This window comes from Nomascus leucogenys, chromosome 10, assembly GCF_006542625.1.
Source record: "Nomascus leucogenys isolate Asia chromosome 10, Asia_NLE_v1, whole genome shotgun sequence".
NCBI lineage: Eukaryota > Metazoa > Chordata > Mammalia > Primates > Hylobatidae > Nomascus > Nomascus leucogenys.
In genome coordinates this window covers 4,210,554-4,233,646 of record NC_044390.1, presented here as the reverse complement: position 1 = coordinate 4,233,646, position 23,093 = coordinate 4,210,554, and the positions used below count along the sequence as shown (strand labels likewise).

At 48.4% G+C, this 23,093-nt stretch overlaps 1 protein-coding gene across 2 annotated transcripts; it reads right to left on the bottom strand.

Moving 5' to 3' along the window:
* Window positions 1-17,035: 17,035 nt before the first annotated feature.
* On the bottom strand, window positions 17,036-22,723 carry LILRA4 (leukocyte immunoglobulin like receptor A4). Of its 2 annotated transcripts, XM_003259766.4 has the most exons (8): window positions 22,620-22,723; window positions 22,429-22,464; window positions 21,959-22,243; window positions 21,499-21,798; window positions 20,963-21,259; window positions 20,371-20,673; window positions 17,530-17,580; window positions 17,036-17,380 (listed from the first exon to the last, which is right to left on the bottom strand). In XM_003259766.4, exons 1-8 carry the CDS (start codon window positions 22,651-22,653, stop codon window positions 17,187-17,189), a joined length of 1,500 nt encoding a protein of 499 aa, XP_003259814.2. In that variant the 5' UTR covers window positions 22,654-22,723; the 3' UTR covers window positions 17,036-17,186. The 2 variants fall into 2 exon arrangements, with proteins under 2 accessions (XP_003259814.2, XP_030675540.1); XM_030819680.1 differs by lacking the exon at window positions 22,429-22,464 and having other exon boundaries at window positions 22,620-22,709.
* Window positions 22,724-23,093: the final 370 nt, after the last annotated feature.

Below are 23,093 nucleotides of genomic sequence, written 5' to 3'. Positions count from 1 at the left end.
TGCTTTAAATGTTTCAGAAGAACAGAGAGTAACAATAGGCAAGTGTGCACAGAAAAGGCAGGGTAGAAATGAATGACACACAAGCTGCACTGTGAATAATTCCCTAACTCATCCAGAGAGCAGGTGCACGGCCCCTCCTTACTCTCAGAGGTTCCCTGAGCACAGAGGCCTTCAGGCGAGCACAGGAGGGGTGGTGTGAGGGGTACCCACAGCTGGGGTGCTTCTCTCTAAAGGAGCAGGTCTGGGGTGGACTCCAGCCTCATCATAGTCAGATCCCATCGAGGCCGGAACAGCCTCCTCTCCTGTCCTAAGAGGACCCAGGGACCCCGCATGTGTGGGTGAGGGGCTCATCCTCAGGGGCTCTTGGAAATGAGAAATAAGAGCTCCCAAGAGAGTGTCCGTCTGTCCTCTCTCCATCTCGCCTGCCTCTTTTCCTCCTCCATCAGCCCCAGCATCTTCCCTGTGTCCAAGTCAGGCTGGACCCCAAATCCTCCTGATCCAGCCTGTTCTCCTTCCTCTACTCATCACACATCCTGCAGGACAGGGTAGGGGCCTGGGAGTCATGCATATCTGTGCTGGGTGTTGCTTTTAGCAGAAAATCTGAAACACTGTGTAATGTGTGAGAGAGGGGAGATTCTAAACAGTGGGGTTTTTACAAATCTTTGCTTTCTTATAACACTATGGCTTCATCTCACGAGTCTCAGACCCCAACATTGATGGAAACAATTACAATTCCACGTACCTGCAGCTGCCTCTCCTGGCTTTTCCAACCCTTGCAACACACAGTTATTGGTAGGAGCCCACCAGGCCAAGGGAGGGCTGGAGACGGGAGCAGTTCTAGGATGAGCCACAACCCAGATGCCCCAGAAGGTCAGAAATGAAAGGGCTTTGGGGGTCACTTCCAGGCAGCTCCTTCTTATTCGGATAGGAAAGCCCAGGGTGGAAGGGGAAAAGGCTTTCTCAGAAGTTCGGAGGCAGGATGTGGGACTTTGGAGGTGGGAATGCAGACACCACACCAGATTGAGAACTAGCTAAAACAGGGCGGGGGGTGGAAGCAGCTCTTCTTAAGACACGCCCACCAGCGTGGCATCTCAGTTTACCATTGCCATGGCAACCCCCGGAAGTTACCGCCCTTTTCCATGGCAAGGACCCACTGACTGGAAGTTACCGCCCTTTCTCTAAGAATTTCTGCATACCTGACCTTTAATTTGCATATAATTAAAAGCAGGTACAAGTGTGGCTGCAGCTGTGTTTCTGAGCTGCTATCCTGGGCACACTGCCTGTGGGGCAGCCCTGCTACCCTAGGAGCAGTACCTCTGCTGCTGCTTTGCAAGGCCACTTGACTAGAGGTTGGCGTAACCCTTAAGGGGTTATGTAACACCAGCTCACCCTTAAATTCCTTTTTTTTTTTTTTTTGAGACGGAGTTTTGCTCTGTCACCCAGGCTGGAGTGCAATGGCGCCATCTCAGCTCGCTGCAATCTCCGCCTCCGGGGTTCAAGCGATTCTCCTGCCTCAGCTCCTAAGTAGCTGGGATTACAGGCACCCGCCACCACGCCCTGCTAATTTTTGTAGTCTTTAGTAGAAACGAGGTTTCACTTTGTTGGCCAGGTTGGTCTCGAACTCCTGACCTCAAGTGATCTGCCCGCCTCAGCCTTCCAAAGTGCTGGATGACAGGTGTGAACCACCGCGACCGGCCTAAATTCTTTCTTAGGCAAAGCCAAGAGCTCTTCTGGGCTATGCCCCGATTTGGGAGCTCACCTTCCCTGCATCATCTAGTTACCAGGAAGGGATGATGAGGACAGCGAGTGAGAGGCAGAGAGACTTTCAGCAGAGGCAGGGACAATTAGCAGAGAGGCGAGATGGCTAGACAGCAGAGGTGGTGACAGTCAGTGATCAGCGGAGGGGTGGCAATGGGTGAAAGACACGGAGAGGTGGCACTGGGCTAGACAGCGAGAGGTTGCTGAGACAGTTGGAGAGACAGCAGGGCGGGGCAGTCTGTGATCAGGGCTCCAAGAGCGGTCACACTGAGGCTGTAACAATAAACAGCTGCTAATACTGCAGAGCTGTCCTACTAACCAAAGGCTTTGCTTTTGGCGCCTTCATCTTTCCTTGGATAGTGGTGGAGCTCAGCGATGGGCAAGCAGGTGAGACCCCCGCTCCAACCGACAGGCCCATGGGTTACCAGTCCCCGCACTGGACCCCTGGGTGACAGCTGAGCCCACCCAAGCTAGGGGATCCTGCAGAGACCCTTCACCTGGGCCCCATGTGGAAGATTTTCGATGTTATTTAGGCTTTTGGGGATGGGGGAGTGTCCCCTCTGCCTCCCCCATAATATCTGGTGAGCTATATGGGTAACGCAAGCACTAGACACCTAAACCTCACCAGAATGCGATGCATCCATGTAAGGAACTTGTACGTGTAGCACCTGAATCTAAAAAAACATACAGTAACATTAAAAGCAACAACAACGACAACAAAAAAGCCGGGTGAGGTGGCTCACGCCTGTAATCTCAGAACTTTGGGAGGCCGAAGCGGATGGATCACCTGAGGTCAGGAGTTTGAGATCAGCCTGGCCAACATGGTGAAACACCATCTCTACTGAAAATACAAAAACTTAGCTGGGCTTGGTGGTGGGTGCCTGTAATCCCAGCTACTCATGAATTATCATGAAGAGAAAATGGGCCAGGTGTGGTGACTCACACCTGTAATCCTAGCACTTTGGGAGGCCAAGGCGGGCAGATCACCTGCTGTCAGGAGTTCGAGAGAAGCCTGGCCACCATGGTGAAACCCCATCTCTACTAAAAATATAAAAATTAGCCGGACATGGTGGTGGGCACCTGTAATCCCAGCTACTGGGGAGTCTGAGGCAGAAGAATCACTTCAACCCAGGAGGTGAAGGTTGCAGTGAGCCAAGATGGTGCCACTTCATTCCAGCCTAGGCGACAGAGAGAAACTTCGTCTCAAAAAAAGAGAAAAAATGGTCCACAGTAAAATAACAAGTGGTTATTGTACCTGAATTTATCAGTAAAAAATTGAATTTTCCTTTTATTGCCTAGAGTCCACCTTCTATCAATGTCACAAGCATGACACTCAGAACAGAGAGGAAAAGATTATATCTGAAGTCCTAATATAAATTTACCATATTGATATATAAATATTTTAGAGTTGCTTCATGAATTTTTTGCTAAAATCTAAAAAGAAAACCCACAAAAAAACCCTAAATGTAATGACATTAATACGGTTCCTGACATTGACTTTTAGCCCTTCTGAAACTTTTGTTTCATTGCCTTCCTGACCATATGACGCAATTAAACTTGAATTTGCTTTAATTTCTGCTTCCTCTTTCCCTATGTTTCAGTTCTGAAGGTAAGCGCTTCTCTCATCTTTTTTTAATTTAATTTAATTTAATTTTATTTTATTTAATTTTATTTTATTTTACTTTGAGACGGAGTCTCGCTCTGTGACCCAGGCTGGAGTGCAACGGCCTGACCTCAGCTCACTGCAACCTCTGCCTCCCATGTTCAAGTGATTCTCCTGTCTCAGCCTCCCGAGCAGCTGGGATGACAGGCATGAGCCACCACACCCAGTTAATTTTTGTATTTTTAGTAGAGACAGGATTTCACCATGTTGGTCAGGCTGGTCTTGAATTCCTCACATCAGGTGATCCACCTGCTTTGGCCTCCCAAAGTGCTGAGATTACAGGTGTGAGCCACCGTGCCCGGCCAGGATATTTTTTTCTTTAGAGCACTTACTTCATTTTCTTTGAGTGACGTTGGAGGGGTTATAGCCATTGTGGTGTTACAAAGAATAATTCTGAGAGAAATATCGTTATGTGTTGGTAAAATAAAAGTGTCTTAAGTTAAAAGTTTCCTTTGACACCCAATAAAGAAATTAGTATTACCACATAATGCATTTATTCACAAGTCTTTTTTTGCATGTCCACTGTAAATTTAATATTTTAATTTACAATGAGTTTACAAATAATTTTTACAAATAAATGTTACAAATAAAAATAATTTACAATGAGTAAATGAGTTGGAATTTATTTACACGCTTATGGCTGCCTTTGATTAAACTTCTTCCAAAAATAAACTCTGTCCAGATGTTGGTTTTATTATGCTTCATTTCATTTTAATTTTATTTCATGTGAGATTACTTGAATACAAGTTGTTGCGTAATTGTTATCAAGTGGAGTTTTGCTGTGCATTTGCATACCCCAGAGTGGGAGGTTTGGGGATTCTGAATGGCCGGGGCAGCGTGTGGGTGTACCTTCACAGGCCCGATATGTGAGCCTTCAAACACCGGAGTGGGGGAAGTAATTAAATAAAGGATGCGATGGTCTGGAGGCAATTTATAGCCCAGAGACCATACTTGGAGCATTTTTCTTCCTTATCTAGCACACAAAGTAGAACCGTGACACTCAGGCGCCATTGACAATGAACACAAAGGGGCCGAATGTCGGGAATCCTGCAGACGCCAGGAAAGGGGTACTTCTCAGCCATTGGCCTGGGTTCTGAACCTGGGTTACGCACAGTGACAAAATACCAGCCAGAGCATGAGAGGAGACAAACATGCTCGCCAGGACGAGGATGGTGTGTGTGGCTCTGGTTTCATGAGATGTTCTGCGGGAGAGGTTGCAGCTGTGAACGTGTTGGACTCTCTGCTTGTGCCTATGAAGGATGAGGACCATGGAGCTGCTGGTGCAGATCATGAGGGGGATGCATATACCATCTGTGCAGCAGTAAATGACTGCAACTATTGCATACAGCAATCTTCCCGGACAGGGTGAGGAGCAGTATCTATACATTTTTTCCATACTCATGTTTTTGCTCTTATTGGGTCAGTTACATTGCGGTATAAATATTTACAACAAGATTCAAGATCCAGCAGAGGAAACAGCAGAAAACGATAAACTTTGGGGATCTAATTCAGAGTTCCATCTTCCCAGAGATACTGGGGTGAAGCTTAATGGCCTGGAAGCCACTGAGCAGGTAGGTGGTGCTGAGGGAAACCCCTCTGGCCACTCTGTGTAGATAGTAGACAAGTTTACATCCAGCCTCATTCAGGAAGGGTTTCAATCCAAAAGCCGCCATTGTCTGAGGGATGCCTTTAGAGAAAAGAACCAGGTTATTGGCTAAGACCAGCTGGCTGAGAATCAGGTCTCTGGGTCTCACTATTTGTGTGGTGACAAAAGTAAAGCTAAAAAAGTAAAGGAGTAGAGAATTTCGGAGGATTCCAGCAGCAGTCTGAATGAGAAAGGTAATACCCTAATTTAAGTTAACAGAAACCAGACCATCCATTTAGAGGAGATGTTGGAGTTTAATTCTATTTCCATCAGAGGAATCTGTTGACTGAAAAATACAATTGAGTGTTTTCACTGTACCCAGAAAATGACTTTTTCTCACAAAACTCATTATTCCAGGTGAATACAAACATTAAGAACAAACTTGTACAATTACAAAGCTGGTTATTCCAAAATTATGATTTGTAAAACCACAATGACTTGAACCCACTCAATTTCTTTTTCTTTTATTATTATACTTTAAGTTTTAGGGTACATGTGCACAACGTGCAGGTTTGTTACATATGTATCCATGTGCCATGTTGGTGTGCTGCACCCAGTAACTCGTCATTTAACATTAGGTATATCTCCTAATGCTATCCCTTCCCCCCACCCCACAACAGGCCCCGGTGTGTGATGTTCCCCTTCCTGTGTCCATGAGTTCTCATTGTTCGATTCCCACCTGTGAGTGAGAACATGCGGTGTTTGGTTTTTTTGTCCTTGTGATAGTTTGCTGAGAATGATGGTTTCCAGCTTCATCCATGTCCCTACAAAGGACATGAACTCATCATTTTTTATGGCTGCATAGTATTCCATCGTGTATATGTGCCACATTTTCTTAACCCAGTCTATCATTGTTGGACATTTGGGTTGGTTCCAAGTCTTTGCTATTGTGAATAGTGCCACAATAAACATACGTGTGCATGTGTCTTTATAGCAGCATGATTTATAATCCTTTGGAACCCACTCAATTTCAATCAAAGAAAGACTCAATAAATTCCTGTGCCTCCCCACAGTGGAGCCCTGGGCAGCTGTGGGTGAGACAAATGAGTTATCTTGAAGGCTGACCTTCCAAGACATGCAGTTATGTGGTTGGGGTGGCAGGGAGAAAAGAAAAAGAAAGACTCAGGACATCATCAGCAGTTAACTTTATTTTACTCAGAACCAGAGAAAAATGATATAGTGTTATGTCATTGTGTGTGTATTTTTAAATCTATTTTAAAAAACAAAAGATTAATCAAAACCTTTAGAAGTGGGTAGTTGAGAGAGAGAGAGAAAACAGTGCAGAGGAGATAGAATAAAGCTAGAATGACATCATTGTGTCTCGTTTCTTGTTTTGGTATAGAAACATAAACATACCTTTGGGAGGCTGAGGTGGGCGGATCACGAGATCAGGAGTTCAAGACCAGCCTGGCCAACATGGTGAAACCCCACCTCTACTAAAAATAAAAAAATTAGCTGGGCATGGTGGCGCACTCCTGTAATTCCGGCTACTCGGGAGGCTCTGACAGGAGAATTGCTTGAACCCGGGAGGGGGAGGTTGCAGTGAGCTGAGACTGAGCCACTGCATTCCAGCCTGGGTGACAGAGCAAGGCTCCATTAAAAAAAAAAAAAAAAATATATATATATATAGAAACATATATTCTTGAATGTCTACACTATAAAATATTTTAAAATATAACTTATAAATCTAAAGATAATACCTTAGAAAAGGAAATAGAATTGAGTTCCTATCAAATTAGGGCATTACTAAACAAGGAGGAATTATTTGTACTAGAATGTAAGCAAAATTATTTGACCATATATTTTATAATGCATATATTATCATATTATATAATAAATGCATACTTTTAAATCAAATTATATATTATGTAGTGACATATAGTTAATATTATTATATAATTTTGACTACATATAGTAAAACATAAGTGAATACACCCTCAAAAAAAGTTTAATTCTTAAAATATGTATGGTCAAAAATTCTAAATTTCATCCTAGAGAAATAGCTGACTCCACATTCGGACAGAAAATACAGGAGATGAAGTCAGAACTTCTTATCACACAAGAAAGCAAAGACATCACCACATACCATCAGATTCATGTTACCTGAACATAAAGTCTATCATGAAAAGTTCCCAATGGCAAAATGTGGAATATTTATAGAATCAAATAATATAGGCAGTGTATTAAAACTAATGAATATGTTCAAAGCCTATCTGTTTACTACTGTTAAAAACAAAATTAAAAAACAAAAAACCCCTCAAATATGAGGAATGGTAAAGAACCAAATTCCCACATCAAAAATGTGGAAATAAAGGCAAGAAGCAAGATCTCTTTTGTTTATCTGAAGTGTTACACAGGAAACACTCTTTTCTGTAGAATGTTTCTACATAATAATAAGTATAGTAACAGCTATAGTAATGTTTTTGCCTAAGAATAACTGTAGAGTTTTTGCATAATAATAGTTAACCCTGCAAAGCTTGGATAACCTGTGCATTGAGTATACAAGCAATAAACATCAATGGCTGCCAAAACCCTTAGGCTGAAGGTTGATAGTGAATATAATAATGAGTGGATCCTGCTGATGGTACAGCCATCGGTACAGAATTGCAATGTGGAGAATGCAAGACACAAGCAAATGCACCATTGTGTCTCACTTCTGACATTTTCTAAGCATCTTTGTTACCACACCCTCAAATCTAGACCGTTATCTGGTTCAGCATCACTATGTTTCTTGGATTTGTGTGTCAAACTCTCTAGCGAGTTTAGGAAAATATTCATGGACCATATCCTCAATATACTTTCCAAGTTCCTTATTCTCTCTTCCCCTTTCAGGAATGCTGACAAGTCATACATTTGGTGTCTTTAGATAATGTCATATTTCTCAGAGATTTTGTTCACTTGTAAAAATATTTTTTCCTTATATTTGACTGATTTGATTCAAACAAGTCTTCAAGCTTTGAAATTCTTTTCCTCAGCTTGATCTATTCTGCTGTTAATGCTTCTCATCGTATTATGAAATTTGTGTCATGAATTTTTCAGCTCAAGTAGTTCAGTTTGGGTCTTTCTTAAAATTGAATCGTTCATGTCATTAATCATTTTACTGGATTGCTTGGCTTCCTTGGATTGAGTTTCAACTTTGCTCTTGATTTGAATGACCTTCCTTTCCATCCAGATTCCAGATTCTACGTTTGTCATTTCAGACAATTCATACTGATTAAGAACAATTTCTGGGGAGCTCGCGGGCTGATTTGGAGATAATAGGAGTTATTTCCCTGATTTTTTTCTCATCTGGGAGGGTTGCTATTCCTTCGATTGCAAGGGTATAAATTGAGTATAGTCTGTTGGCTTTATTTCTGGAAGTTTTCAGAGGACTAAGGCTCTGTACAGGGTCTTTGTTGATGAATTCTTGCTGTTGGTTTTCCAGGCGGTAGAATTTGATAAAGTGATTTTTGGTGTTGTAGTGTGGCTGCGATCCAGTAGATGGCGCTTGAGAGCAATAGGCAATAGACAGGCTCTTACTCCACTGCGTGGTGCCTTTGCTTATCTTTGCTCTTGACCTTGATACTTTTGAAAAGGTCAGAGCAGTTTTTTTGTTCTTGTTTTTTGAGACAGGGTCTCACTCTGTCACCCAGGGTGGAGTGCAGTGGCACGCTCTTGGATCACTGCAGCCTCAACCTTCCCAGGCTCGGGTAGGTGATCCTCCCACCTCAGCACCCCAAGTAGCTGGGACTACAGGCGTGTGCCACCACGCTCAACTAACTTTTGTATTGCTTGTCTGGAAAAAGGCTTCATTTCTCCTTCATGTATTAAGCTTATTCTGGCATGATATAAAATTCATGATTGGTAGGGTTTTTTTCCTTTGACAGTTTTTTTTCTTTATCCTAATATCTTGTCTTCTAAGGTTTTTGCTGAGAAGTGCTGTTAATCTTACGAGGTTCCCTTTATAGGTGGCTAGACACTTTTCCCTTGCTGATTTTAGGATTTTTCCTTTACTTTGCCTTTAGGTAGTCTGGTGGCTATATGTCATGTTGAGGTGCTTCTTACAATGTACTTACCTGGATTTCATTGGAACTCTTGTATGTGTATGTCTAAGTCTCTTGCTGGAATAGGGAAGTTTTCATCCATTATTTCCTTTGTTTTTCTAAATTTTTTTGTTTTTTTCTTCCTTGGGAATACTTATTATGCATAAATTTGCCTGTTTTATGTGGTACCATACATTTCAAATACTTTTTTCATATTTTTTGTTTATTATTTATTTTTCTGACTGGGTTAACCCAAAAGTCTTATCTTCAGGTTCTAAGATTGTCTCTTCTATATGGTCTAGTCTATTGTTAAAGATTTCAACTGTATTTTGTATTTCCTTCAATGAATTTTTTCCAGAATTTCTGTGTTTCTGGTTTTATTTTTAAGATCTCCATTGCCCTGATACATTTCTCATTCATATCCTGAATTAATTTTCTAATTTCATTGTATAGGTTTCCAGATTTCTCTTGTTTCTTATTAAACTTCTTTTGAATTTTTTATCTGGCATCTCAAAGACTTCTTTTTGGTAAGACCCATTGACAGAAAAATACTGTATTCCTTTGGGGATGTCATAGCACCTTGTTTTTTCAAACTTCAAATATCATTATGCTGATTTCTTCTCATTTGGTGTGATGGTCATTTCTTCTTACTTTTGAAATTACTTTCATTGGGATGATACTTTTTATTCCTTAAGGATGTGGCCATGATGTGTATTGAGTAGAGCTACTTATCTTTGCTTCTGGGTGCATTCAGTGGCATAAATTCTGCATGATCTCCTTGGTTATAAGTAGCCTTAGTGTGGTGGCTTTCTCAAATGCTTATTGTAGTGTCAACGTACTGAGACAGAGCAGGCAAGCGAACTTAAGTCCTCCTCCTTGGCAATCTGGTCTCAAGTAGGGGACAGATCCCCACAGACAGAACTGAGAGGCAAGTGTGGCATGGGCTCCAGACACCAAGCACTGGAGTTAGACACCTCTCCTTTGCAGAAAGGTTTAGCCTTTCCTCAAGCAGTTCTGCAAAGGAGAGGTGTAGCTGGGGTGGCGTGGGCAATGGTGGTGGCTGAGTTTGTGTGAAGCTTGTCTCTTTCCCAATCACTGTCACTTGTTTCAGGAGACGTTGTAATGTGCTGTATGGTTTGACCTCCAGGCCAGTAGGTGGCACTTGCTGGTGAGAGCCAGTTGTAGCGCTGGCAGTGGGCTTTATGCTTGACCTTTGTTAACCGGAAGTATTCAGGTATCCTAAGTGATGGGTTGGGTTGTGGAAACCTCAGTGGTCTTGATCAGTGCTCTGCCTCCAAGGCAGGGAAATGAAAGTAGGTGTGGCTGGTCCAGGCAAGCCTGTACTCAGGCCCAATGGTAGGCACAAGCTCTGTCCCCACAGGGGTTCCGTGTGGGGTTCTCAGGTCCCTGGAGAGACACTCCGGCACAGAGTAGAGCAATGACTATTATGCCAAAGTTACAGCAGAGTTCCCCAGAGGGGCATGTTGGGTTCCAAGCCTAGAAAATGGCAGTGGGACTCACTTTAATCTAATGCTCCCAACTCAGCAGAGCTCCTCCCTGTGGCCCAATGCTGGAAGCAATTTCAGACAGTCAAATCACATGCAGTTTGACGTCAGACCACTCAACTACCCCAGGCCACAGATCTTGCCTCCTGGGTAAAATCCATGCCTTTCAGGCTAAAACTTTTCCCACGCAGTTCTACCAAAGAGAGGTGTCCAACTCCAGTGCTTGGTGTCTGGAGCCCATGCCACACTTGCCTCTCAGTTCTGTCCATGGGGACCTGTCTTCTACTTGAGCCCAGATTGCCAATCTCTGGCCCAAGACTCTCCAAAGTAGTGACCCTCACCCATGCTTGATGTCAAGTTCTTGCACTGTCCACTAAGGATTGGGATCAGGAATGGCCTCTTTCTATCGGCATCCAGGTCTGGGAGCACGCATGGAGCACTTCCCTGGGCCCTTCCTTTTCATAGTCCTCCCACTGTTCCCTAAGTCAGATCCAGGGCTTAGGTCGGTCAAAGAACTCCCCAGTGGCCTGGATTGCCTGGCTCCCCACTGAGAATGGATATCACATGGTCTCATAATTTCCCTCTCAGACACTGGAAGTTCACTCATGGTTTTCTGCCAGGTCTTGCTGCATGAGCTGCTGCCTGCCTGCCTTCTTTTTAGCAGTATCTGAGATTTCCTTCACTTTCATATTGAACTCCTGTATCAGTCCTTTTTTAGGCTGCTGATAAAGACGTACCCAAGACCGTGTAATTGATAAGAAAAAGAAGTTTAATTGACTCACAGTTCCACGTGGCTGCAGAGTCCTCACAATCATGGTGGAAGGTCAAAGGAACGTCTCACATGGTGGCAGGTAGAGAGGAAATGAGAGAGCCAAGCAAAAGGGGAAACCCCTTATAGAAGCATCAGATCTTGGGAGACTTATTCATGACCACAAGAACAGAATGGGAGAAACTGCCTCCATGATTCAATTATCACCCACGGGCTTCCACAGCACATGGGAATTGTGGGAGCTATAATTCAAGATGAGATTTGGGTGGGGACATGGCCAGACCATGTCACCTCCCATGTTCTTTCTTGGATGCAAGAATGCAGAATGAATCTCTACACACCATTTTGGTATTTTCACCATCTCGGAGGACATAACAGTGTATTATATCCTTAAAAATCACTATAAAAGTAGATTTTAAGGGTTCTTACCACACAAAAATTGGAAGTATGTAAAGTAATGTATATGTTAATTAGATTGATTTGCCCAACAGACAAGTATATATATATTTCAAAACTACATACTTCACACAATAAGTATAAATAATTTAGGAATTTTTCTTTTTTTTTTGATGGAGTCTCACTCTGTCACCAAGCTGGAATGCACTGGTGCAATCTCGGCTCACTGCAGTCTCCGCCTCCCAGGTTCAAGCGATTCCCCTGCCTCAGCCTCCTGAGTAGCTGGGACTACAGGCGCCCATCACCACGCCCGGCTAATTTTTTGTATTTTAGTAGAGACGGGGTTTCACCATGTTGGCCAGGATGGTCTCGATCTCCTGACCTTGCGATCCGAAGCTGTGTTGTGAACATGAAGTTCTAAACACATTTTCTCATATGTTCACACATGTCTCATTCCAGCCTCAGTGCCCACGGGGTAAGATCTTCTTACCTGAGACCACAAACCCTGGGGGTCCCTGGGGTGTGAAAACAGGTAGGGGGAGGTGTTCCATAAGACATAGCACCTGTAGGTCCTCCCAGAATTCATGGAGAATTCCACCTGTACTGCTGAGCTTGGCACTTTGATATTAGACACAAAGGTAGGGGGATCTGCTGCTCCCTTCTCGGAAATAAGAAAAGTGTCACTGATGTAGCAGGACCATGTTCTTTCCTGAGGCCACCATGGAGCCCGGCTGCACCAACAGGGAATATCCCTCAGGCAGCTGTCCTAGAGAGAGGCAGGATGGGTGAGGGGCTGCCCCCACCTTGTTCTGAGCAGAGACCTTCCCAGGGCCTCTCTGTAGGACCCTCAGTGTCTCTGTCATTCACTGTTTCCTCTGAGTCTCTTCCTCTCCCTCCCATCCCCCTTGCCCCTCTGCCTCTTTCCCTCTCTAAAGAACCTTATCCATTGACATGGTTTGGCTGTGTCCCCACCCAAATCTCATCTTGAATTGTAGCTCCCATAATTCCCACATGTTTTGGGAGGAACCTGGTGGGAGATAATTGAATCATGGAGGGGGGTGGGTGGTTTCCCCCATCCTGTTCTCCTGGTAGTAAGTCTCATGAGATCTGATGGTTTTAAAAGGGGAAACCCCTTTCACTTGGCTCTCATTTTCCCTCTCGTCTGCCACCATGTAAGATGTGCCTTTTGCCTTCCACCATGATTGCGAGGCCTCCCCAGCCACGTGGAACTGTGAGTCCATTAAACCTCTTTTTCTTTATAAATCACCCAGCCTTGGGGATGTCTTTATCAGCAGCATGAAAACAGACTAATACACTCATCATGCTGGTCATCACCACCTGCAGATCCCCAGCAGGCCCTGTGCAGAATCTGGGTCCCTGAGTGAGCCTGCTGGACCCCTCACCTGCAGTCAGCATATCCAGGGGATCCAGGGGACCAAACAGTCAGAAAAGACATTGTGGGCCGGGCGCGGTGGCTCACGCCTGTAATCGCAGCACTTTGGAAGGCTGAGGTGGGTGGATCACTTGAGGTCAGGAGTTCAAGACCAGGCTGGCCAACATGGTGAAACCCAGTCTCTACTAAAAATACAAAAAAAAAAAAAAAAATTAGGCATGGTAGTGTACGCCTGTAATCCCAGGTACTTGGGAGGCTGAGGCAGGAGAATTACTTGAGCCCGGGAGGTGGAGGTTGCAGTGAGCTGAGATCGCGCCATGCACTCCAGCCTGGGCAACAAGAGTGAAACTCTGTCTCAAAAAAAAAAAAAAGAAAGAAAAAGGAAAAGAAAAAAGAAAAGATGTTGCGTTTAGCACGGCATCTGTCCTGGCTCCCATGGGAGCCACTCCAGGGAAACGTCAGCCTGACAGAACCCAGCTTGGGGCTGCCAGCCATGGTGCTGGGGTGGTCATGTCCCCTCTCCACGGACAGGAAAAGTCCCTGGTAGCCAATATCAGAGCAACCCTGGAAGGTCAGACTCTCTCCAGAGATTAGGAGGGGCCCCTGTTGGGAGTCCTAGATGCACCTAGAGGGAAAGACATGTCAGGACTTTGGGGGCTGGTTCCCCTCAAATACATCCCTTGCCCTCCTCTGGCTCTGCAGATCTCACTGTCACTTATACTCTATGTCTCTGGCCCCAGAAGCCCTCGTTCCCCTCATTCCACCCTCACACTTGGGGCTTGCCTGGGAGCAAGATCCACAGCAACCTGTCTGATGCTTCAAAGAATGTTTGGGGTAAAGATGGGACCTCCTCACCTGAGAACAGGAGCTTCAGGGAGTCACTGGGTTCCGACCACACCTGAAGGGTGTTCCTGTTGTTGCCATGACATCTGAACATCCACCTGTGGCTGAGGGTCATGGGGCCCACAGGAAACAGCTTGGGACTGTCCACTAGGGTGTTGCTGAGAGTCTAGGGTGCAGGAGAGACTGAGTTCTCCTTCCTCAGCCAGAATGAATCTGTCCAATTGCAGCCATGTGCCACACTGGAGGGTCCTCTCCTGAAGTCGCAACAGGCTCAGCGGGGCTGAGAAGGTAGATTTTCTGTAGAATCCTAGGAGAGAAAGAGGCAGTGTGATCATTGAGGCTCAAGCCTCCCACCTTATCCCTTAGGGCTGGGCTGTGAGGGAGAGACACCCCTGAAAGCAGACCCCTTTCCTGAGGGCAGAGCCTGGGGCTGGGACCCCAAGGTGTCCTCCTACCTATCACCACCAGCTCCAGGGAGTCAGTGCGCTCTGACAAGCCATTGGGGCTGAAATTGTGACAGTAATGTCATCCTACATATTCATTTGTCATGGATATGGTGGGGGAACTCGGCCTTGTCTCCAGGCTGCAGTGGGCTCTGTTGGTCCCAGGACACTGAGCTTCCCTCTTTTTTTTGTAGATGGAGTCTCGCTCTGTCACCAAGCTGGAGTGTAGTGGCACAATCTCGGCTCACTGCAAGCTCCGCCTCCCGGGTTCAAGTGATTCTCCTGCCTCAGCCTCCCAAGTAGCTGGGATTACAGGTGCCCGCCACCACGCCCAGCTAATTTTTGTATTTTTAGTAGAGACGGGGTTTCACCATGTTGGCCAGGATGTTCTCCATCTCTTGACCTCATGATCCGCCCGCCTTGGCCTCCCAAAGTGCTGGGATTACAGGGGTGAGCCACCGCGCCCGGCCCTGGGCTTCCTTTTTATCCAGTTGGTACTCCTGGGCTTCCAGGTACCCCTGACACCAGAGGGTCACAGGCCTCTCCCAGGTGATCACAGAGCCTGTCTCAGCCCATGGGGAGGGTTTGGGGAAGGGCCCTGAAATGGAACCAGAGGCTGGGTCCCAAGATCTCTTTCACTCCTGGTTCTCCAGCTTAGTCCAAAACCCCTCTCTGTTTTATCACCCTCAGCCCAGAACGACTGTGCCCCCCCAACCCCCAGAGCCCAGGGGCTGGAGTAAGAGGGAGGCTCGTGGGGAATGTGGTAGCCCCTTCTTCCTCCATCACTGACTGAGGCAGAGAAGTACTAACATCGTGTTGCCTGCTGTAGCGTCTCCAGCTGTCGGAGAGGAGACCACAGGGCACTCCAGGACGGAGAGACACATGGATGTGGTCACTCAGAGCCTGCTGCTGCCCGTCCAGGTCCCCACAGCTGTGGACCCACAGGAGGGAAACTGCTTTTCCCTGGGCCTGGCTCTGGTTCTCCCTGGGTGGGGGGGTTCAGGAGGACCCCAGACTCCCTGGACACATGAGCCTCTGCTCCCCTCCCCTGCCCCAGGTCACCGTCTCTGCTACAGGTGGGACAGGACAGGCCCCTATGGAATCGGGTCTGGGAGGCTCCCTGGGAGGTCTCCTCTCCCAGGAGGTCTCCTCTCCCAGGAGGTCACATCTGGGAGTCAGAGCTGAAAGGAACTTTCCCACCCAGAGGCCTCTCGCCTTTACACTTGGAGAAACGGAGGCCCAGGCAGGGGAGGGGCCTGTCCACATCACCATCACCAGAGGAGCCTCAAACTGATGACAGAACTCAGCCCTTCCTCCCCTGGACCCCGCCCACCTCCCACTCAAAGCCTCACTCAGCACTGTGGGGGCCTGACGCTGTGGGGTGAGGGGCTGGTCCTCAGGGCCTGCTGGGTCAGGACGGGGAGGTGAGGGCTGGGGCTGCCCTGCTCCCCACGTCAGCCCGGCTGCTCCTCCCCCAGGCTGGGCCCCAACATCTCTCTCTGCCTCGACCGCCCGCCCCTCACCAGCCCAGCCTCAGAGCCCCAGGGAGCCTGTGGCCCCTCCTCTGGCTCTGCCTCAGCTCCCTGGAGGGAAGCTCGTGCTCGAGTCCTTGAGGGGAATGGGATCACCTGGGAGACTCAGGACTGCCCTGCAGGAGGCCGCTCTCCCTCCGAGCCCAGAGGCCTCAATGACTCACCAGGTGTGGAGGAGGAGCCTGTGGGTGGGGGGCTGGGGTCCCTGGAGGGTCCTGGGAATGAGCACAGAAAGGGAGTGAGGAATTGGAGCTATCCTGGAGTCCCCACCTCCACTCAAAGCTCTCCTCTCCATCTGCCCGGTGGCCTCTCCAAGACCCTCCCTCTTCCCACCTGGCACCTTCTGGACTCCAGGTGAAGGAGAAGAGGGAGAACTGTTGGCTTCTTCTCCTCTGGGGGGGTGAATTCCTCTGTGGCTGAGCCTCCCTCACAGTCCCCTTCACTCCATCTCTGCCCAGAGCTCTCCTAGGGGCAGAGCCTGAGCTGAGTCTTTGAGCTTAGAGAGGACAGGGTCAGGGCCTTTCACCCAAGACCACCAGCTCCGACTGGGGTGTGACAGCAGGTAGGGGGAGGTGCAGCCATGGGAGAATCTTGAAGCTGCCCATGAAGGGAGTGTTTATGCCACAGTCATCAACAAATTCCACAAATAAATGCTTTTTAGAAAACTTTTTTGTTGTTGTTCAGGAAGCCAGTCTGTGGGCACAACAGCAGGCTTTTCCATCAAACACTTCTCTTTTGATTCCTAGTGACCGTATTTCTGGAGAAACTACAGATGAAGAGTGACAGTTGGTACAGTATCACTTTGAACTTAAATTTTCCAAACACGAATCTGATTTTTGCCCACGGATTTAATTATCAAAAGCAAATTCCATGTTATGAGCTGAAGAGATAGTCCCAGTAATACACATCAGAAAATGCAGTAGTTAGAAATAAAGAAAGATGTATTACCTGAAAGTGGAGCAGAGCAGGAGGTCACAGAGGGGTGGACCCAAACCCACCATAGGGGTGAAGCCTTACATCATAGGGAAGAAAAATGAAGGGAGGGGCAGTCAAGGAGAGTCAACAATGAGGAGGAAAGCACCACAGTTTAATGGAGGAGGCATCTTCTACAGACACCCGGACATCTTCCTGCACCTGACCCATGCTTCTTCTCCTTGATATTCTCAGCAGACACTTCCCCAACTGCCGCCCCAGTCTTCCAGGACTTTCTGAGATCATTAGATCTGTTCCCAGGGCTCCACCACTCTGAAGGGTGCATTGTCCTCTCTGCTGTTTGCCTCCTGGCTGCACCTTGGGGGCCTTCTCTGGCTGTGCTGAGCCTCAAATAACAGAATCCCGAGGAACACCAGGACCAAGCCAGCCAAGCCCATGCGGATGAGATTCTCCACTGTGTAATCCTGGAGGTGTGGGGCTAGGGATGGTGAACAAAGAGGTCACAGAGGTCAGGGCAGATCACAATTACTCAGGACCCCTGGATGTCCACCCAGGGCACCCTCCTCCCCTTGACAGGACCTGACCTTCTGTGCCAAGCCCCATAACTGGGAGCATCTCCTCACTCACCAGTCTTGGAATCTGACTTCTTTTGTGCTGGATTGAGGGTCTCAGTGGCTCCTAAGGATCAAAGAACAAGGATGTTGGTGAGAAGCTGAAGAGCCCATCCCCTGGGCTCTGCATTCTTATATTCCTCCATCTCTCATGGCGTGACTTTATGTAGATCCTTAGTGAACACATTCTCTGCTCTCACAGGCCTCCCCTGGTACATCATGGGGTTTTTCAACCTCTCTGTGCTCTGAGAATTCAGATCTTGTGCCTGAGTCACTTTGGAACAAAGTTTACTTGTGCCCAAGAGCTCAGGATTAGTGAGAAGAATGACCTCCCAACTAGAAAGAATTGGGCTCTTGTGTGCTGTCTTGGATGTGCAATCTCGTGCAACAAGAACACAACAGCTAATTCCCCCAGAGATAGAAATGTCCATTTTTCAGTGGACGAGGACCCAGTCTCTGTGGATGAGGAGTTGGTCCTCAGCCACTCTTGAAGTCAGGAGCACAAGGGCTGGAGGCTGCAATGGCCCCCGCTGTGTGCTGCTTCAGACAGCTCCCCTGCGGTTTCATCATCCGTTTAATGTCTTGTTAACTAATTCGTCATATAGTTAGGAACGCCTACAATGTGATATACTTAAATATGAAAATGTATTTTTTTCTAAATGATAATTACTGAGTGGGACAGAAAAACATCATTTCTGCTTTTTTGAAGTATGAACCTAGATTGGAAGGTGAAAAGCAAATATTTAAAAACATACCTGAACTTAAAGTAAAATAAAAAATAAAGGCCAGGCGTGGTGGCTCACGCCTGTAATCTCAGCACTTTGGGAGGCCGAAGCGGGGCGGATCACGAGGTCAGGGGACTGAGACCATTCTGGCTAACACAGTGAAACCCCATCTCTACTAAAAATACAAAAAAAAAAAAAAAAAAATTAGCCTGGCGTGGTGGTGGGCTCCTGTAGTCCCAGCTACTTGGGAGGCTGAGGCAGGAGAATGGCGTGAACCCGGGAGGTGGAGCTTGCAGCGAGCTGAGATCACACCACTCTACTCCAGCCTGGGTGACAGAGTGAGACTCCATCTCAAAAAAAATAAAAATAAAAAATAAAAACAAATAAATATTTAAAAATCTGATGAAAAATATTAAGCATAGGAATGAATACTTGAATATATGTTTGTGTCTATATATGTACATAGCACATGTATTCATATAAAATATATGTGATTAACATGGTTTGCATTTGTGTCTCTCTCAAATCTCATGTTGAATTGTAATCCCCATTGTTGGAGGAGAGGCCCAGTGGGAGGTGATTGGCTTGTGGGGCCGACTTCCCCTGGCTGCTCTTGTAATAGTGAGTTGTCATGAGATCTTGTTATTTAAAAGTGGGTAGCACCTCCCCCTTCTCTCTCTTCCTTCTATTCCAGCCATAGAAGAAGTTCCTGCTTTCCCTCCGCCTTCTGCCATGATCGTAAGTTTCCCGAGGCCTCCCCAGCCATGCTTCCTGTATGGCCTGCGGAACTGTGAGCCAATTAAACCTCTTTCTCTTATAAATTATCCAGTCTCAGGTAGGTGTGTGTTTGTTTGTTTTTGAGACAGAATCTTGCTCTGTCCCCCAGGCTGGAGTGCAGTGGTGTGATCTCAGCTCACTGCAGCCTCTGCCTCCCGGGTTCCAGTGATTCTCCTGCCTCAGCCTCCGGGGTAGTTGGGATTACAGGCACCCGCCACCATGCTCAGCTAATTTTTGTATTTTTAGTAGAGACGGGGTTTCGCCATGTTGGCCAGGCTGGTCTTTCACTCCTGACCTCAGGTGATCAGCCCACCTCGGCCTCCCAAAGTGCTCGGATTACAGGCGTGAGCCATCGTGCCCGGCCTCAGGTAGTTCTTTATAGCAGTGTGAGAACAGATGAATACAATGATTATAGATACATATGTATATGTGGCTTTAGATATTTGTTTTAAAAATATATATGTAACTACGTATATATTCATATCTGAGGTGAGAAAGATGGGCTTATAATTTGGAAATATAAATGTGAAATTTCCAATTTTTTATGGCTGATATAAACATCAGCCCCAGCATCTTCCCCTTGTCCACGTCAGGCCTGGACCCCCGGACCCCGAATCCTGCTCAGATAGGGGAGGACATTCCTGGCTCCTCCACCTATCATCACAGCTCCCTCTTTCCTGCCTGGTCCTAGGACACCTCCCTCCCCTCTGACCACCACAGAGGGAACGCCTGCTCCATCCTTGGAGCCCCAGGAAGCCACATGGACCACACCCTTATTGTCCACTCTCCCCTCTGCTCCTCTGGGGAACAGACCCCTTTCCTGAATATTGGAGATAAGGTTGAGACGAGTCTAGAATATTATACTGGGTGAGAGTAACTGTGCTTTCATCTCCCATGGGGTCAGGACTTACAGGTTGGGGACACCCAGACTTTGATTCTGAGATGGAGACATCAGGAGGGGAGCAGGTGGGGCCTCCGTCTTCCACCCTCAGTCTAATCTCATCTCCTCCAAGGCTCACCCACACCTCCTTCCAGCCCTCTCCACTCTTTACCCTGCTGAGACTACAGGGGTGGGAGTCTGGGGTGGGAAGTCCTCATCTATTTCCACCCTCCCATGGGCTGGACCCTCCCCTGTTTTCTTAGTGTCCTTCACTCTCCTGTTTTCTTAGTGTCCTGAACTCTCCTGGGGGCAGGGCCTGAGCTGAGAGAGGCTCAGGGCTCAGAGAGGCCCGGGCTGATGGAGGAAGAAGTGTGGGGGCGAGTGAGACAGACAGATGGACACTCCCTTGGAACCTCTCCTTTTTCATTTCCAAGAACCCCTTTGAACTCAGAGAGGACAGGGTCGGGGCCCTCACCTGAGACCATGAGCTCCAGGGGCTCACTGGGGTGAGACAGCAGGTAGGGGTTGGAGCTGCGTGAGCCGTAGCACCTGTAGGTCCCTGCGTGGGCCGAGGTCACAGGACTCATGGGGAATTCAGCCTGGTACTGCTGAGCTCTGTAAGTGGATCTTAGACGCAGTGGGGGATGGGCTGCCCCCTCCTTGGTCAGAAGGAAAGTGAACATCGGGCTCCATGACTGACACAGCAGGGTCACCTTCTCTCCTGAGGTCACTGTGGGGCCCAGCTGCACCGAGAGGGAGGGTCTGTCAGGGATCTGTCCTAGAGACAAGAAAGATGGGTGAGGGGCTGCCCCACCTTGTTCTGAGCTGAGACCCCCCCACCAGGCCTCTCTCTGGGACCCTCAGTCTCTCTGTCTCTGTTTTCTCTGAGTCTCCCCTCCCCGCCCATCCCCTGTCTCTCTCTCTCTGTGTGTGTGTGTGTGTGTGTGTGTGTGTGTGTGTGTGTCTTTCTCCCTTGGGACCCCTCATCCCGGCCATCACCACCTGGGCTCCCCTGGCAGGACCTGTGCAGTGCCTGGGTCCCTGACTGAACCCGCTGGGCTCCTCACCTGCGATCAGGATGTCCAGGGGGTCACTGGGGGCCGACCACTCGGAGGAGATGTTGTGTGCACCGTAGCATCTGTACTGGCCCCCGTGGGAGCCCCTCACAGGGCCCAGGGTGAAGTTGGCCTGGGAGAGCCCAGCCTGAGGCTGCCGGCCAGGGCACTGGGGGAGGTCATCGCCCCTCTCTTTGTACAGAGCGTATCTGATGTAGCCGACATCAGAGCCACACTGCAGGGTCAGGTTCCCTCCAGGGGTCACGACAGGGCCCTGTAGGGTCAGGAGGGAGGGCTTCCTAGACACGCCTGGAGGGAAAGAAGAGTCGGGACTCGGAGGGGCTGGTTCCTCCCACGCCCCTTCCTTCTGTAGCCTTCCTCACTAGCATTTCCAGCGTCCTTGTTTTTTTCTCATTCTGTGTTTGTGTCCCCAGGGCCCCCGTCTTCCCCTCATCTTTTCTTCTTGCGTGGGCTAGCCTGAGGGTAAGGCTCCCAACAGCTCACCCGGTGCCCTGACTTTGTATAAGGAAAGGCTACGGCTTCCTCACCTGACACCAGTAGCTGCAGGGGGTCACTGGGTTCTGACCACACGTACGGGGTGTTGTTTTCATAGCCGTAGCATCTGAATGTACCCCTGTTGCTGAAGGTCAGGGGGCCCATGGGGAACAGGGCCTGGAACTTTCCATGGTTGTGCTGGTGTGAGTCCAGGGTCCAGGAGAGCCTGTGGTCTCCTTCCTCAATCAGAGTGAACCTGCCCAGTCCCAGCCGTGAGGCACACCGGAGGGTCACGTTCACTCCTGAGGTCACCACAGGGCTCGGCAGGGCAGACAGGGTGGGTCTGCTGTAGGCTTTCAGGAGAAGAAAAGGCAGCCGTGTTTAAATGGGGCTCACACCTCCCACCTTATCCCACAAGGCTGGGCTGTGAGAAGGGAGACCCCTTGAGAGCTGAGAGCTGACCCCCTTCCCGAGGGCAGAGCCTGGGGCTGGGACCCCTGAGTGTCCTCTCACCTGTCACCACCAGCTCCAGGGGGTGGCTGGGCTCTGACCAGCCTGCAGGGCTGCGATAGTAACAGTGATATCGCCCTGCGTGTTCCCACATCATGGATGGGATGGAGAATTCGATCTTGTTTTCCGACTCCAGTGTTTTTAATTTGTGCGTCGACATTGAGTTTCCGTCTTTATCCAGACGGTACTCCCGAGCCTCCAGGGGACCCTGACACCAGATGGTCACGGGCTTCTTCCAGGTGATCACGGGACCTGGCTCGGCCCACAGGCTGGGTTTGAGTGGGGTCTCTGGAAGGAAATCACAGGTTAGGTCCCAAGATGTCCTCAACCCTCAGATCCCAGTTCTCAGCCCCAGGACCCCCCTCATCCCCATCAGTCAGCCCAGAACTGCTGTCGTCACCCCCAGCCGCCCAGGGGTGGTCCCTTGTCCCCAGAGAGGAGGAAGGACCTAGGACAGCTGGGGACAGACTCACCTGCCTGCACCTGGGTCCTGGGGCCCAGGCTCAGCCCTGGAAGAGAGTTCCCTGTGAGAGATTTGCCCCCAAAGCCTGAGCAGGTCTTGTTTTCCTTGAGCCCCTGGGGTGTCCTAATTGACCAGGGCATGGCTATGGATTGGGGTCTCTCTCCTAAACTAGGGTCTCTCCTCCCCCTCTTAAGATCTCACCGAAGAAGAGCAGGGTTGTGAGAATGGGGGTCATGGCATCTCCTCCCCCTGGCCCTGGCCGTGCAGGCAGATGTGACCACGGTGCCCGTAGACACAGACAGACACACGGTGTGCGGGCACACGGAGGCTGGGTCCTCCCCATCACAAGGTCGCCCCATCAGCAGCCCCACAGAAAGAGGAACTGGCCCTCCCCAGGAGCCCGGCTCTCACTTCCCAGGGCTTGTCCTGGGAGTGAGCACCAGGCTGTCTGCCAATATTTCAGACACAAATGGGGACTCACGAGGGGGTCATTAAGAAGGACGTTTTCGGCCGGGTGCCATGGCTCACACCTGTAATACCAGCACTTTGGGAGGCCAAGGTGGATGGATCACTTGAGGTCAGGAGTTCGAGACCAGCCTGGCCAACATGGCAAAACCCCGTCTCTACTAAAAATACAAAAATGAGCCGGGCGTGGTGGCGCATGCCTGTAATCCT

Bases quoted from the DNA above. Each gene is read 5' to 3' on its own strand.
- LILRA4 (XM_003259766.4), bottom strand. From the start codon at position 22,653: ATGACCCCCATTCTCACAACCCTGCTCTTCTTCG. The intron at 21,799-21,958 runs GTGAGAGGACAC...TTCTCCTGAAAG, and splicing joins CCTGGAGCTGGTGGTGACAG to CCTACAGCAGACCCACCCTG. The intron at 21,260-21,498 runs GTGAGGAAGCCG...CTTTCCCTCCAG, and splicing joins CCTGCAGCTACTGGTGTCAG to GCGTGTCTAGGAAGCCCTCC.